Source organism: Callospermophilus lateralis, chromosome 6, assembly GCF_048772815.1.
Source record: "Callospermophilus lateralis isolate mCalLat2 chromosome 6, mCalLat2.hap1, whole genome shotgun sequence".
Lineage (NCBI taxonomy): Eukaryota > Metazoa > Chordata > Mammalia > Rodentia > Sciuridae > Callospermophilus > Callospermophilus lateralis.
In genome coordinates, this window is record NC_135310.1 from 137,108,730 (window position 1) to 137,124,216 (window position 15,487).

The 15,487-nt window shown below is 35.7% G+C and overlaps 1 protein-coding gene across 2 annotated transcripts in view; it reads right to left on the reverse strand.

The window, feature by feature from the left end:
- Positions 1 to 3,855: 3,855 nt before the first annotated feature.
- Positions 3,856 to 15,487, reverse strand: part of Exoc2 (exocyst complex component 2) — a 198,942-nt gene continuing 187,310 nt past the window's right edge. For both annotated transcript variants that reach the window (XM_076859113.1, XM_076859114.1), the window contains exons 26-28: positions 10,087 to 10,148; positions 7,336 to 7,395; positions 3,856 to 5,428 (exon numbers count right to left, since the gene is read on the reverse strand). In XM_076859113.1, the coding sequence (XP_076715228.1) occupies positions 5,335 to 5,428; positions 7,336 to 7,395; positions 10,087 to 10,148 (216 nt within the window). In that variant the 3' untranslated portion in view covers positions 3,856 to 5,334. The remainder of the gene's footprint in view (positions 5,429 to 7,335; positions 7,396 to 10,086; positions 10,149 to 15,487) is intronic.

The window sequence follows — 15,487 nt, forward strand, 5'->3', positions numbered from 1 at the left end:
GTCAAGGGGATTCAAAAAAATAATTCCATAAAATTCCCTAGAATTTAAAAGAATTAAACTTATCACTAGGAATAAAAGAGCATCATATCCATAACATTATAAACTGTCAGAAAACTAGGAGAAGGATAAAATTGTATAGCAAAGAGAGCTAAAGGCAGAGAGATTGGAGAATAATGATATAAGGCTTTTGAATTCGAGGGAAAATGACTTCCATCCTAGAATTCTATACCTAACTAAGCAATCAATAAAGATTTTCTTTAGATGTTCAAAGTCTCAAAGAAATTCACCTCTTATATTCTTTTTTTTTCAGGAAGTTATCAGAGGGTAGATCCAAACAAGTACGGGAGCAAACTAAGAAAGAGGAAGACACAAGATACAGAAGTGGTGGATCCAACACAGGAGAGAAACAGGGAAATTCCAGGTTGATGACTTTAAAAGGAGGACCCAAATGTAAGGCCAGTCCAGGGAGCAACCAGTCCAGGCTGTGACAGGCTAGAAGGCTATGAGGGAAGTTGTTCAAGAAAATGAACTTGATAAAATACTTATGTGTGTGAATATATCACATAGACATTTACACATTTTGTATGAAAGGAGTTTGGGGATAAAGGAAAACAACGTGGAATACATAGAAAATACAAAAAACTACAGAACACATCACAGTCTAAATTGGTTTAGCATATAACAGGCATGATAATCTGGACACTGAACATGGAACCAACCAAAATAAACACATTGGGAGTAAAGTTTAGAAAAGGGTGTGTGTGTGTGTGTGTGTGTGTGTGTGTGTGTGTGTGTTTGAGGCAATAAGAAAGGAGAGAGCTAAATTCTCATATTCTATTGTAGAAAGATCATAGAGCACAAAACTTAAGAATTAAGAAGTAGCATTATAAACTTGTTAAGGAGTGACAGGCAAATACCAGAAGACTCAGATGAGTTAGGAGAACTAAAAATGGATGGCTTTAGAGAGTAGGCAAAGTGGGTAAGAAGGATAGAGGGACTGTCCACAACCAGCTCTGTGAAATCATTTTCTTTATGTATTTAATTTAAAAACATGAAAAGATTCTCTGGCACATTTGCTAACAGTTTCATCAATAACATTCAACAACTATTTCCTAGCTATTCATTACCAGCTGCTGGGTTGGGACCCCTGTCTACAGACAAGGATGGTCCAGTGATTACTGGATGTGGCACAGTGCACAGCAGTCCATGAGAGAAGGGGATGGGAAATATGGCTGTACAGAACCCAACCTGACATTCTGCTGTTTGTACTTACCTAGGCACAGACTGATTTCAGAAGCTGGGCTGAGACTCAGCCAAAGGTTGGGCAAGAACATCGGTAATAGTCCAACAGACAAAGATGCAAGAGCAGCAGGAAGTGATTAGGCACCGGGAAGACAATTAACATTAGAGAAGCTGAAGAAAGAGCCCAAGAAAGGAGTTTCACTTTGGTTCTTAAGGCAAAGATACTCAGTGACACTCAAGGAAGAGGCAGTTCTTTTAACATCCCCTATTGTGAGATAAGAGAACTACTGCACAGCAGTTCTTTTCTCTGGCCTGCTTTATTACTCTCATTCTAGTCATTTATAATTTTCTTAATGCCAAGTTTATTGACTATTTCTCAGTATTCTTCTTTTGACATCTAACTCTTTTGACTTTAATGATTGGTCTTGGTTCTTGGGGCTCTGTGCTTAGTTAAAGTGTTTATGGGCTGGTGGGACAGGAACAGTAGTTTAAAAATGTGAGGAAATAATAATGCTAAAATCAATATCAACAGTGATCACAATAACACAATCAGTGGGACACCAGCCACTGTTAAAAGACAGAAACACACTGGCTCCAGTGCTTGCCTGGAGTTTATAAACAGAAGGACATGCTAACTTTCTTTTGGATTTCATTGGCCACCATAAGTACATTGTAACCCAAAGACCCAAGTCTTGTCCATAGATTTTCTTTTTTGGCAGGGGGAAAGCGGGTACCAGGGATTGAACTCAAGGGTACTCAATCACTGAGCCAGAGCCCCAGCCCTATTTTGTATTTTACATAGAGACAGGATTCCACTAAGTTGCTTAGCACCTCATTTTTGCTAAAGCTGGCTTTGAACTTGCAATCTTCCTGTCTTAGCCTCACGAGCTGCTGGGCTTACAGGCGTGTGCCACTGTGCCCAGTCATAATATATTTGTTATTTATTTATAACCTGACAAGTACAAAGAGGCTTTTTTAGAGTGATATATATGATAAAATTCAAATGTGGGTTAGAGAAATGAGATAAGATCAGCACACAAAAGGCAGAATGGCATATAAATATATATAAATACACACACACACACACATAAATACACACACACACATACACACACTTATACCAGCATTTAAAGCAAAGTGAAAATCATTGCAACTGCTTCTCTAATTGAGGTACCCTGTAAATATTAAAAATTTTTAGATTTTCAGAGCAGTTTATAAATCCATATAAAAATCTTTATAATATTGATAGATAAATGTTCAATGACAAAAATGTATTCAAGTTTCAGTATTCATAATTTCAGTATTAACAACTGTGCTAAGCATACAAATATGAGATTTAATTATTTTAATATAATTATTCTAATTATTTGGAAACCAGACTTGATTTAAAAACTATTTGGAATAGTAACGTTTCAGAAAACAAATTTTAACACTCCTAAATAACAACTAGACTATCTTACAGTATATTCATAAGAGAAACATATACCACTACCTTGTACTTGAATCAGAATTAAAATACAACTATTTTTATTCATTCTCTTAAAGAAAAATTCATGCAAGGATGACACAGAAGTGGGAATGAGTCAGTAAGCTGTGCCTACAGCAATTATGCTTGTTTTGCAATGCCCAAATCATTTCTAGAACATGCCACTTTCATGGTACACTGATATAGAAAGTCTTAGTAAAATCAAATTATTTCTAATAGTTCCTTAGCATTTAAAATGAGGCCTACTTAGCTAACTCACATGAAGCCAAGCTGACCCACATAGACGTGGATCTGTTAAAATCAAAATGCTACCTGCAGATGAAAGCACCTTGGACACCTCCATTTTTTTTTTTTCTCTCAGCTGTCTCTGTGAAACTTGTTGTAGGGTCTGATTTAACTCTCAACTTTCTTCTAACTTATGTCATGTTCCTCCATCTCCACTTAACCACTAAACTCATCTTCTGTAACATAAGTAGCTCTTGAAATCCCCCTTTCTTCCAAGAAGTTCCCCCCAACTACTTGGAATAGCCTTCCTTGAATTCCCTCATTTGGGTATGGGGTTTTTATGCTATACTTCCCTCCATTCTCTGAGCCACAACTTATTCCTATGTTGCTGAAGTTTATTAGCCTCTTGCACTTATGTGTTTCCCTTGAACTATGTCCTCAGCTGGGAGGAAGAACTGGAGTAGTAGTAAGGCAGTAATGAGGTCAGGAAGCCAGAGGGTATGAGTGTGAACATGGGTCCTGCCACTTACCAGTCTTATTGTCTCAAGAGAAGTCACCAACCTCTCTATGTTTAACTGGACAAAGGAGGTGACCCAGCCTACAGTTATATCATAAGCTGTTGTGAGGATTAAACAAGGTAATGTAGTACAACAGCAAGCATGTGGCAAGTTCCCAACAAAAGATTTAGTGGGATACCTGATAAATGCTTGCTGACAATGACTTGACAAACATAGCGTAGACCAGCATTTAATTATTTTTGAATTAAAACTAGACATATCAGCAGTTTTATAACTAATGAAAATCTTGAAATAGACACTTGGGTAAAAAAAAATGTAAACTTAACTACATCTCAGAGTGAAGAAAGATTCTTTATTGGCTGAACATACTGTACTAGATATTTAAAATAACACAAACATTCAGGATTGCAGTTTTATAATTTAGTTCACAGTCATGCTAGATACAATGGTTAACACACTCAGGAAAGACAATATTCTGCATACATTAATTTATCAAGTCATGTCTGTAAAAGATTAAACTTTTAACGTCCAGTTATTGTGAGTCCACCCAAACATCAAATTAACAAATACAACATTTACTTTTTTTCATATAATTCTGTATATTGCTATACTATGCCCTAAAATCACTTGTATTAGCAAAGACATTTATTTCAGCAATTGAAAAATAGAATTCTATATCATCTACAGAAAAATTTGAAGACCTTGACAAGTAAACCACAATTGGAAACTGTTTTCTGAAACAGAGGGTAAAATGGAGTTAGGTGAGAGAAGCCACGTTGTCACAGTGACCTGAACCTATTCTGGTAAGTCCAGTCAGTAGTGAATCACTGCCTGCTGACCCAGGGGTGTCTTTTTCAGAAAACACTGACTATGTCAGAGTAGCATCCTTTCAGCTCCGGGGCAAGATTTTTCAAAGGCTAAGAAGTGGTGGAGAAAGTAAATCACTAGAATCAAAAGCAACAGGCAGGAGTGCCAGCTGTCCCCATGTGCCTGGCTTGTTCTTTAGATGACATTGAAGTTGGTGCCGTCCTGACAGTGCCTGTGAGTTTGGCATAGAGTCTGGCATTCACATCCCATCATAGATAACACACAGGTCCTCAGGAATCAATGACACACCAATGCTAAGTGACACACATCGCACACATCAAATCAAAAAGAATGAGTGAGAACAACAACAACAAAAAAAAATGCAAAAGGTGTTAAATATTTAGTACTGTGAAAAATAAAAACTGGACAACAAAATGCAAAGTTAATTCATGAACCACTTTTTAATGCAAGACCATAAATTTACCCCAAACCCACATGAATTAATGATGTAGGGCCATCTGTATGAAATAAGGTTTTAAAGTACAGCTGTGCAGTTTAGGATAAAGTCCCAAAGATGTCTAAATATAACTTTCAAATTTCTTATCAATCTCTTCATGGATCTTATAAATGCTGACATTAAAAGTCTATTAAATGATACATATAGAAATGCTTTCAGACATACCATGTGCCATCTCAAAACATTCCCTAAATAAGCTGCTCCTCCCACAACACTCACCAGGCAACATTTAGCTGAGGCAAAAATAAAATAAAATAAAATAAAAATAAAAACAAAGTATGTCAAACAGTCATATAGAACCTTATTAACAACAACAAAAAAAGAGCACACAAAAAAATTACTGCTTGGGTTTTTCAAATACTGTCATTTTGGTTGAAAAAAAAAACATACATTAATTTCTAAGCTTCTAAGGTGTGGAGGGAGGTATACAGAGAAATTGTAAACGCAGTGCTCTATACACCTAATACCTTTAGGGCACTTAGAAAGTGAATATTCTTATTACATGTTATCTTTCTGGACTGCCCTTTTTTTGCAGGTATTTATGTTTTCATCATGGTTGAAGAAGCAGCTTGGAAACAGGTAAGCTGCAAGTGCATACTGCTCTTGAACTTGTTCAGCAGCTCTTCCAGTAACCTGCAGGGAGGAGACACTATTTCACAGCCTGACAGTGAGGGTGGCTTAGCAACCTAAGCAAACAAGTAGGGAGCCAGCTTGCAGAGCTTTGCCTTCTGCTTGCTGTTTTTAGAAGGAAGCCGAAAAAGTCATTATCTATTGATTCTTAATAATAGAAACAACTCAACCAAGGAAGCTGGTCTAAAGAATATATTAATATACACATTGTGTTTATATTTAAAAATGTCCCTCCTGTCCCATTCCCCTAGATTAGATTTCTCCCCTAAAACAGAGTAATATTCGGGCCTATTTTTTTAAATTCACTCTAAACATTTTGAAAAATATTAAAATTCACTTTTTGTTATACATTTCTATGAAAGCTAACAAACACATATAGTAGTCTACCTGTTCAGGAGACAGAAGAGTTCCATCATCCTTTTGTAGTCAACCTTTACTTCTAAGCTCACACCACAGCAACCCTGACTTCTTTTTTGTTATTTTCTGTCCCTCTAATCTTCCATTTTGTCTTTAACAAATGTTGGAGCATGGTGAATAAAAGTAGCAAGTTAAACACCAGGGGAAACAGGGTTAACTCTAGCTCCTCTAGGAATATCATTCTGCTATGATTCTCAATTGCTTCCCTACTTGGTCTGATATATTCACATAATTTTAAAGCTAGAAGAAACCTTAGAGCTCATCTGATACAGATGAAGCAACCAAGGCCTGAATTTCATGGTACTAAAGTCAGGAGATTGTTTCATGATTGAACAATGCTCAATATTAGAACATTATCTTCCATAGTACATTAAAATATAGTCCTAATCTGGGATTATGTCAGGGTGTCTGTTGCTCCAGACTCAAATGTACCAGGCTTCTGAGCCATGCTCCATTTATTTAAAATAGAGGTGACTGCTTTAATCTTTTATCATATTTATTTTAAAGAAATAAACAGGGTTTGTTATAAATTCAGTTAGAAGTCAAAAGTTAGTGAGAGAAGAAGAAAGTAGGAAAATGGAAGCAAGGGCAGTTGGTGTGGGCACTGTTTGTTCATATATTTGTCTGCCAGTGTGAGAAACACACAAGGGATTGTACTGGGGATCACATAAACTGGGTAGCTGGTCTGTTCCCCCTTCTTCTAAGCCACGTCCACTCTCAATCTCATGACAGTGCCTCCTATTGGTCAGTTCCTGATGTTCTGTCTGTGCTCTGAGTTCCCACCACATTCCCCTGTGCTAGGGAGCCCAGCCAGCCCCATGTGCTTCCCACTACACCCTGATGGATCACATGCAAAGGTGGGTGAACTTCAGTTTCAACTGGTGAGGAAGCAAAGAGCTACAGCATTTCAGTTGCTTCAATTGATGCTAAGTTAGATAGTTAGGTCCCTGGCCTAGATTTTCTCTCATGTCAGAATTCTTGTTATTTGAGTAGTAAAGTTTAAATACAGGTTGAGATCATTACTGTGGTAGTAATGAAATATATACAATTTTATGATGCCATATTGTATAAATCTACTTTCTTTATACTTTTTATTTTGTAGAGAATAAAGTATACACTATTAAACTAGTCATAAAGAAAAAAAATACTGAGTTCTGCACTTTACTACTCTGCCCTCTTTATCATATTCTTAAATATATACGCCAATAATATAGTGTAAGTCAAATGAGTTTTCTTTGGATATTTTCAGACACTTAAAACTCAAAAAGTCTTAATTTCTATATTATCTTAAACCTAAAAGAAAAGTCTTACCTTATTCTGTCACTTGGAAGAAAAGCAAGATACAAGTAACTTGGTACAGCTATTAAATACTGCTCCTCCTTAAATCCACATTATCATCATCATCATCATCATTATCATTTTTAAAGGTTCTTCAGATAACAAAACCTTGTTCAATACACCTAACTATCCTGAGGACAACACAGAGAACTTACTTCTTATCTGCTCCACTTGCAAGCTGAGGCAGGGCTTCCAGGGCCTGTTTAAAACTAGACCTGGAATAAAAGGATAACACTTAAGCCCAAACAATTCAGAGTTCTGAGGAAATCAATTAAGAGGATCACTTAAAAATTCTTAAGCATATCTTAAGTATAAAGAAACCAATATAAGCCAGTGAAGCAAGTGGAAATATGAGAAAAAGTAAAAGTGAAAAACAACAGAAAAAGTAAAAGCAAAAGTGAGGCTATGGTTACTAGACAGAGGCTTCACAGGAGCAGGGTCAGAAAGACTCAACTGGGAAATGAAAGTCACCTGAACAAAAGGGGGCTATTCATGGGAGAGGCGGGCTGAGTGTGGACATGTTCTAAAAAACAAGATCTTTTTTTTTTTTTTTAAACAAAACTAAACTACAGATAAAGTAATAGGTATGAGAAGAAGGAACTATAAAGAAATGGGAATAAGCTTGTAAAATATGACATAAGTAAGGACATTATAGTATTGCCACGTATAGAGCCTGATTTACAGTCAGTATCTTATAATAACTAAACATGGTCTTCACAGGATTTAGCTATTATATTTAAAATCTGTAAGAAAATGGACAGATGTCTATATACTTTAAAAAGACAACATAACTTCTTTACATGAAAAGGACAAAAGGAATACATTTAAGATCCTCATATTTGGTAGGCTTTTTTTTTTTTTTTTTTTGTACCCATTGAATCCAGGGACGCTTTACCACTGAGTCACATCCCCAGTCCTTTTTATTTCTTATTTTGAGACAGGGCCTCCTTAAGTTGCTGAGGCTGCCTTTGAACTTGTGATCCTCCTGCCTCACCCTCCCAAGTCTCTAGGATTACAGGCATGGGCCAATTGCACCCAGCTTGTTATGCTTAACTTTTCCAAGTTATAAGTATCAGAAAAATCACCGAACCAAATGAAAAACATGTTAGGAGAAAATATTTGGTACTAAAATGTACTGTTCACTAAGAAAAAGTTCTGAGGATTTTCAAATCTCTAATGACTAGTCAAACTGAGGAAATAAATGTAATTGTTACTATTTTAAGATGTTCTGTGATTTTGTATTATAAAAACATCCTCATCAATCTACCAGGAAGTACATCTTTGAGCAATGCTTCTTAAACTAGGGGCAAGTGCTACATTAACATATAAAGAGAAGAAAAAGTTCCAACAAAGTCATAAAAATGGGCGCTGGGAATCTTTAGTTGTACCTGAGACAGAAGTGGGGGCTTCAAGGGGTCCTTATTGGTATACTCAGCCTTCCCAATAGTTATTTGGTTCTCCTCTTTCCTGGGATGGTGGGAAGGCACTGCCATTATCTCCACCATCATCTTGTTTCTTATAAACCTCTTTCAAAAAACTGAGAGAAATGCAATACTATTGTTCTTCACTGTTACTATTACAATAACAATGGATAATGATGACAAAGGTTATACTACCTAATACTTGTGGGGGCACCAACAGTTTAGAAGGTAACTTGATATATTTTGTTATTTAATCTTCTCATAACTTTGCCTAGGGATGCACGTTGAGCTTCCCCAATCAAAAATCTGAAATTCAACATGCTCCAGAATTTGAAACTTTTTGAGTACCAACATAATGCCACAAATGGAAAATTCCATAGCAAGCACAAAATATATTAAAAATATTGTATAGAATTTAAGGCTATGTATTTAAACCATATATGAAACAAATGAATATCGTGTTTAGACTTGGGTCTTAGCCCTAAATACCTCATTATGGATATGAAAATATCAAAATAAAAAATAATTCTAAATCCAAGCATTTTGGATATAGGGTACTCAACCTGTATTATCTTCTTTTTCTAGATGAGGAACTTAGGCTCTGTAAATTTTAGTTCTTGGGGAGAAAGAGGCACTCAGACTAAGCAGATGTGGACTGGGTGCTTTTTATCGTCTATATAGCACTTGGTGCTATATAGAAAAATGATGGTTGGGAAAAGATATGGTTGTACACAAACATGGGAGTCTTCTAGAAATAAATTCTGACAATCAGGAATGAAAAGCTAACTTCATTTGTTTAGAAAAAAATTTTTTAAGTCTTTTCAGGTATAATGATATCAGTAAGAATGATGGCATAAGCCACCTTATCAACACTGGAAATGAATAAGTATATTACAGTGTCCTTAAATATTTGATTTGCATACCACTTGTCTTCTCAGGCACAGAATTACAGTATTTTCTAGGTAATATTGCAAATGTGGTAAATAATTTTGTAAAGGTAATTGGTAGCTCTGTTTCACTTCATCTACTGATATTTCAATGGTAGGAAATCCTGACTTTCATTCAAAACAGCTAAAAATTATCATCAAATTTCCACTACAAAATTTTGTAGAGAAACCACAAGGCTTCCTCTTATACTGATATTTACAACATTCGAGCTGTCCTTCTAATCTGCTATGAATAGAATAAACCTCAATTCTTCTTCGCTTCTTTTTTGAGATGTAATTCTCTACCATATAATTTATGATAGTAAGATTTATCAGTAATGAAAGAAACACATAAAATTGTATTTAACACCTTTTCTTTATTTTGTGCTACAAAGAAGTGATCTTGAGAATACTTGGTTTATTGTAGGCTCATAGTGTGTAGCTAAAAAATTGATCAAATATAATCTTCAGCACAAGTTTTGAGCTTTTTTACAAAGCATGTAACACACTAGTAAAACAACCTTTTTAAAAGCAGACATGAGAACACTTGACATCTTACTTGCTTTCAGGTGTCAGGTAAATGGCCACAGTATCCCTCAAAGCACAGATCTCAAGTCTTGCCTAAGATGAGGAAAGGACAGAGAGACAATAAGGAAGCTGTGTTAATTTTCAAATGCACACAAGTACTGAGGGGAACAGTTTCTCCAGTCTACTACCCACAGGACAGAGTGGACATGGTGGCAATTAGTTGCAAAAAGACTTTCTAAAAAGTGTATAAAGAAATTGTCTACAATAAGATTTTTGTTTTTAGCAAAAATTAACTTGAGTCAAGTATGATTATGTGCAGACAGAGAGCTTTATACCTCACATGAAAAGTACAAACCATGCAATGATTTTACAGCAATCGGTATTTACTATCTGACTTGTAATGTGCCTGCTAGTCTGATGGTGACAGGAAGGAAACTCTGAAACAGTGGCCCTGAGGGGTCCCTCCCCCACAGTGGGGGAAGTCTAAGGACTTGCTTCCTCAGCCAATGCCCTTCCAAGCACATGATTTCCTCTCAAAAGCTAAGCTGTACTCTACAGATTTAATGCAATCCCTATTAAAATCATAGCTGTGCTTTCTTAAAAATGGAAATTAACAAATTGATCCTAAAATTCATATGGAAGTGTAAGGGACATAATACTGCCAAAACAATCCTGAAAAACAGGAATACATTTGGAGGACTCACACTTTCTGATTTCAAACTTACTACTGTGCTTCAGTAATCTAGTCAGCGTGGTATCAGCACATGACAGGCACTGAGATGAAAGAACACAACTGAGGGACTGAATAAACCATTACACTTATATCAATTGGTTTCAACATGATACCAAGATCATTCAGTGGAGAAAGAAGAGCTTCTTTAACAAATAATGCTGGGACAACTGGAGGTTGAATTTCTTCTTTAGTATGAAAATCAACTCATAATAAATTATAGGTCCCAACTGTAGGAGAGAAAACTATAAAACTCTTAGAAGATGGACCGAGATTGTGGTTCAGTGGTATAGAGTGCTTGCCTAGCATATGTGAGGCACTGGGTTCGATCTCCAACACTCTATAAAAATAAAAAAATAAAATAAAGGTATTGTGTCCATCTACAACTGAAAAGATATTTTTAAAAAAATTCTTAGAAAAGGAGTTGTTATGGTTTACATATGAGATATCCCCCAAAATCTCATGTGTGAGACAATGCATGTATTTCATATATGAAAATTTCAGAACAGACAAATCATAGAGATAGAAAGTTGGTGGCTGTCTGTAGTAGGGAAGGAGACTTATAAGAAAACGGTAGGAGTGACTGCTAATGAGTCTGGGGTTTTTGGTGGGTGATGAATATTACGGTGATGATTGGGCTATTCTTTGGATACACTAAAAATCCCTGAATTGTTATTCTTTTTCTATTGTAGGCAAACTACATGGTAAATGAAATTACCTACATAAAACAAACAAAAGAAAAGCTAACCTAGGGTTCACTGCCATGCAAGGAACATAAGCCAGGGTTCCCTGGTGCTCCAGAACTGTACAGTGATGATACCCACATACTCGCAATGCATTCTCTAATTTCTCTGTCCTGACAATGGGCGTTGGAGGAGCATTTATAAAAAACAAAACAAAACAAAAAAACACCCTATTCTCAGGAGTATAAGAAATAATGTAAAAGAATAGCAAAAGGCATAGCTAATTTATATAAGATCAATTTTATTTAGTGACTTCTGTTTGGAAAAAAGTTGTTTGGCTTCATTTTGCAGTGTTTAAAAAACTAGAAAGCATATGAAATTTTCGTCTCTATTGTTTAAATTCTAGTACAGGCAAACAACAATAACAACAACAAAAATTACAAACAGACCTAGAGGAAAATATTAAAGGGAAAAAAATGTGGTAGAATGCTTAGCTGAATATCTTAGGAAACAGATTAAACTGATGTAAAACTAATTTTCAGGTAGAAATTTTATTCCATCAAAGTTACAGGGTATTTCAATTAACCTATGAATTATGCCAATTATAAAAGCTATAGCTACTTAAATAATATATATACAATTGTAAGCCAGAAAATGTCACAATAAAAGATCAGCCAAATTGTCACTCTCTTCTTGCTCTGGGGAAGGTTCTGGATATTGGCCCATCTGTAAGTGACTGAAAAATGATCCTATAGTCCGAGATACCTGCTCCAAAGAAGGGAGTTCTAACAGTCATTCTTACCAGGAAAGGGTGAAGGTGGGAGTTTAGACTCACTTGAACTTTTTCAAAATATAAAATGCCTGCTCATACCCTCAGAGGGATTCGTAATGTCAGAGAGTAGAATAGTTATAGTAGCCAATACTCTCCTGACTTGTACACCTCAAAAAAGCTTCCCATTGATGCTAATATTTCTTCCCAACCTTTGCCTGCTGGATCTCTGTGGGATTTAGCCATTGAGTAAATGAATTGCGGAGGTAATTTGCAGAGAGGGCAAACTTCAGTTATAATTCTAAGACTGGTGAGGGCCAGAGTAGTTACTGAATCTTCCTTCAATACTACAAAATTCATCTTTCATAATGGAACCATTATAATAATCATGACCTTTCAACTTATACTATAATATCAAAGGGCTGATAAATCCAATTTCTAGAGAAAACTGGTGGCAAATGGAAATGCAGCACAGGTTTTTGTAACTGATTTCCCTCTAACCAAATTAATAAGTGTTGTCTATCCCTTTTCCATAATATATATATATATATATATATATATATATATATATAGAGAGAGAGAGAGAGAGAGAGAGAGAGCGAGAGAGAGAGAGAGAGAGAGAGAGAGAGAGAGAAAGAGAGAGAGAGAAAATTTTCAAAAGTACAGACTTCTAAAGAATTTGATAGTGACTACCTGTGTACTCAGAGGTTCTACTATTAACATTTACTTGACATACTACATTCAGCAAAATGTTCCTGAGATTCATCAGTAGTTTTTTTCTCTTTAATGCTGAAGAGCATTTGGGTATATGAACATATTGCAATTTGTTTATTCTGTTGATGGACATCATGGACACCTGTGCAGTTTCCTGTTTGGGGCTACTATGAAACAAATTACTATGAGCATTCTTACATGCTTTTTTTTTTTTTTTGAGACAGATATTTTTGTTCTAGTTATCACAAGGTTGGAATAGCGGGGTCATAGAGTATGCATATGTTTACTTTTAGAAGAAACTGCAAAAGCTTTCCTCCAAGTTGTAGTACTTTATATTCCCCGCAATGCGTAAGAGTTCCAGTTCCTCCACATTTTGCCAACATTTGGTAAAGTCAGTCTATCTTGGTGGATGTCTACTGGTGTCTTTCTGCAAAGTGAACTTTCATTTCCCTGGTCTTCCTTTACTGACTCTTTTACTCTTTTAAATATCTAGTTACATACATGCTAACTAAACCTCTGACACTGTCCCAGGAATCCCTGGAGTTCTGTTTGTTTTTTTTTTTTCCAATTATTTGTCTATGCTATTCCCATCTAGTAGATTTTAAAAATTTCACTCACTTTATTTTTCCATTTCAAAATTTCTATTTGGTTCCTTTTTTAGGGTAACTATTTCTCTACTGATATTTCATACCTATTGGTTCATTATGAGCATAGTCTCCTTTATGTCACTGAACATAGCTGCTTTAAAATTCTTATCTGCTAGTACCAACAACTTGATCATCTTATGGTTGGTCTCAGTTGATTTTCTTTTCTATTAAGAATGGGTTATGTTGGGCTGGGATTGTGGCTCAGCGGTAGAGCGCTTGCCTTGCATGTGCGGGGCCCTGGGTTCGATCCTCAGCACCACATAAAAATAAATAAGTGAAATAAAGACAATGTGTCCAACTACAACTAAAAAATAAATAAATAAAAATGTTTAAAAAGTTAAAAAAAAAAGAATGGATTATGCTTTCTCCTGTTTTGTCAGTTTTTATTAATTTTAAATTTGTATCCTGGACATTGTGAATGTTATGTTTTAGAAACTTTGGATTCTATAATATGCCTCTAAAGAGTTCATTTTTTTGTTTTAGTATGCAATTAATGTATCTGGATTCAAATTGAGTGCTCTTGGCTCTTGGGTAGCAGTTCCATTCTTACCTCAGTTTTTTTAGTCTTATCTGGGCTGGTTAGATTAGAGTTTAACCATGAATGTATATATTTAAAAGGTTCAACAGAGATTTAGGAGTTGTGTATATAGAATCTAAGGCACTTGCTTTCTTTCTCTCTGGGATACTTCCCTGTTGTTGAGGCTGCCCCAAAGCCTAATCTTTTCTATTTATTTATTCATTTATGTATTTATTATGCGTAGTTGGACATAATACCTTTATTTACTTATTTTTATATGGTGCTGAGGATTGAACCTAGAGCCTTGCACGTGCTAGGCGAGCGCTCTACTGCTGAGCCACAACCCCAGCCCGCAAAGCCTATTCTTTAAACCAGAAAGATGGCAGATTTTGGATTGAAGTTTTTGGTACCCTATAGCCTACCTTCAGGCTAAAAATCCATAAAAAATTGGGGAATTCATTCATGTTCCATTTCCTCCAGAATCTGCTTACTCACTGACACATTTGGTGCCTTGTGTCTTCAGGTGTTTTATTGTTATTGTTTGTAAATTTTAAAAAATCATTTTCAGATCTTATTCACATTTACAGCATTATCTTTGGAGGGTTGGCCTGATGGAAGTTTCCTCAGCCATTATAGGAGAACTGTTAGTGTTTGTTTTGTTTCTGGTGTGTGTGTGTGTGTGTGTGTGTGTGTGTGTGTGTGTGGTGCTGAAGATGGAATCCAGGGCCACAACCACTGAAACACAAATCCAACTTGCTACTGTTTTTTGTTTTTTTTTCCCCTTTTTAGGTTTTTAAAATTGCTTTTATTTTAAAAAGTTAGTATGTGTATAACAGGAAACAAAAACACTAGCAAAGATCAAAGTTATCCAGTCACAAGTAGCTTAGTAGGACATGTCCTTCCAGCAGCTCCATTCTTACTTCAGTTTTTATGTATGTGTACACATATATAACACCCCATTTTGTGTGATTGAGATCATTGTGTGTACTGTGCTTTTCCACACATCATGAATATTCACCAATTCAAAACCCCAAAGCTACAGGAGTATTTTGATAGCCAAGAACACACTGTTAGAACTCAATCTGTTACAAAAAAAAAAAAAAAAAAAAAACTGTAATCCTATCTTTCTTGGGGACAAAAATTTCATTGAAGTGGCAACAGGTCTCTAGATAGAAATACTCTGCTACTCTTTTTTTTTTTTTCCCAATATCCTCCCAATGCTCCAGGTACAAAGATAATTCATAGGCAGGGAGTTTCTCTCCCATACACCTACACATCTGCTCTCCTTGAAGTTGGCTTACATGCACACCAAGAATCAAGTGACTTGTTTATAGCAGTTGTATTTATAAAATTTAAACAAATGGGACATAAA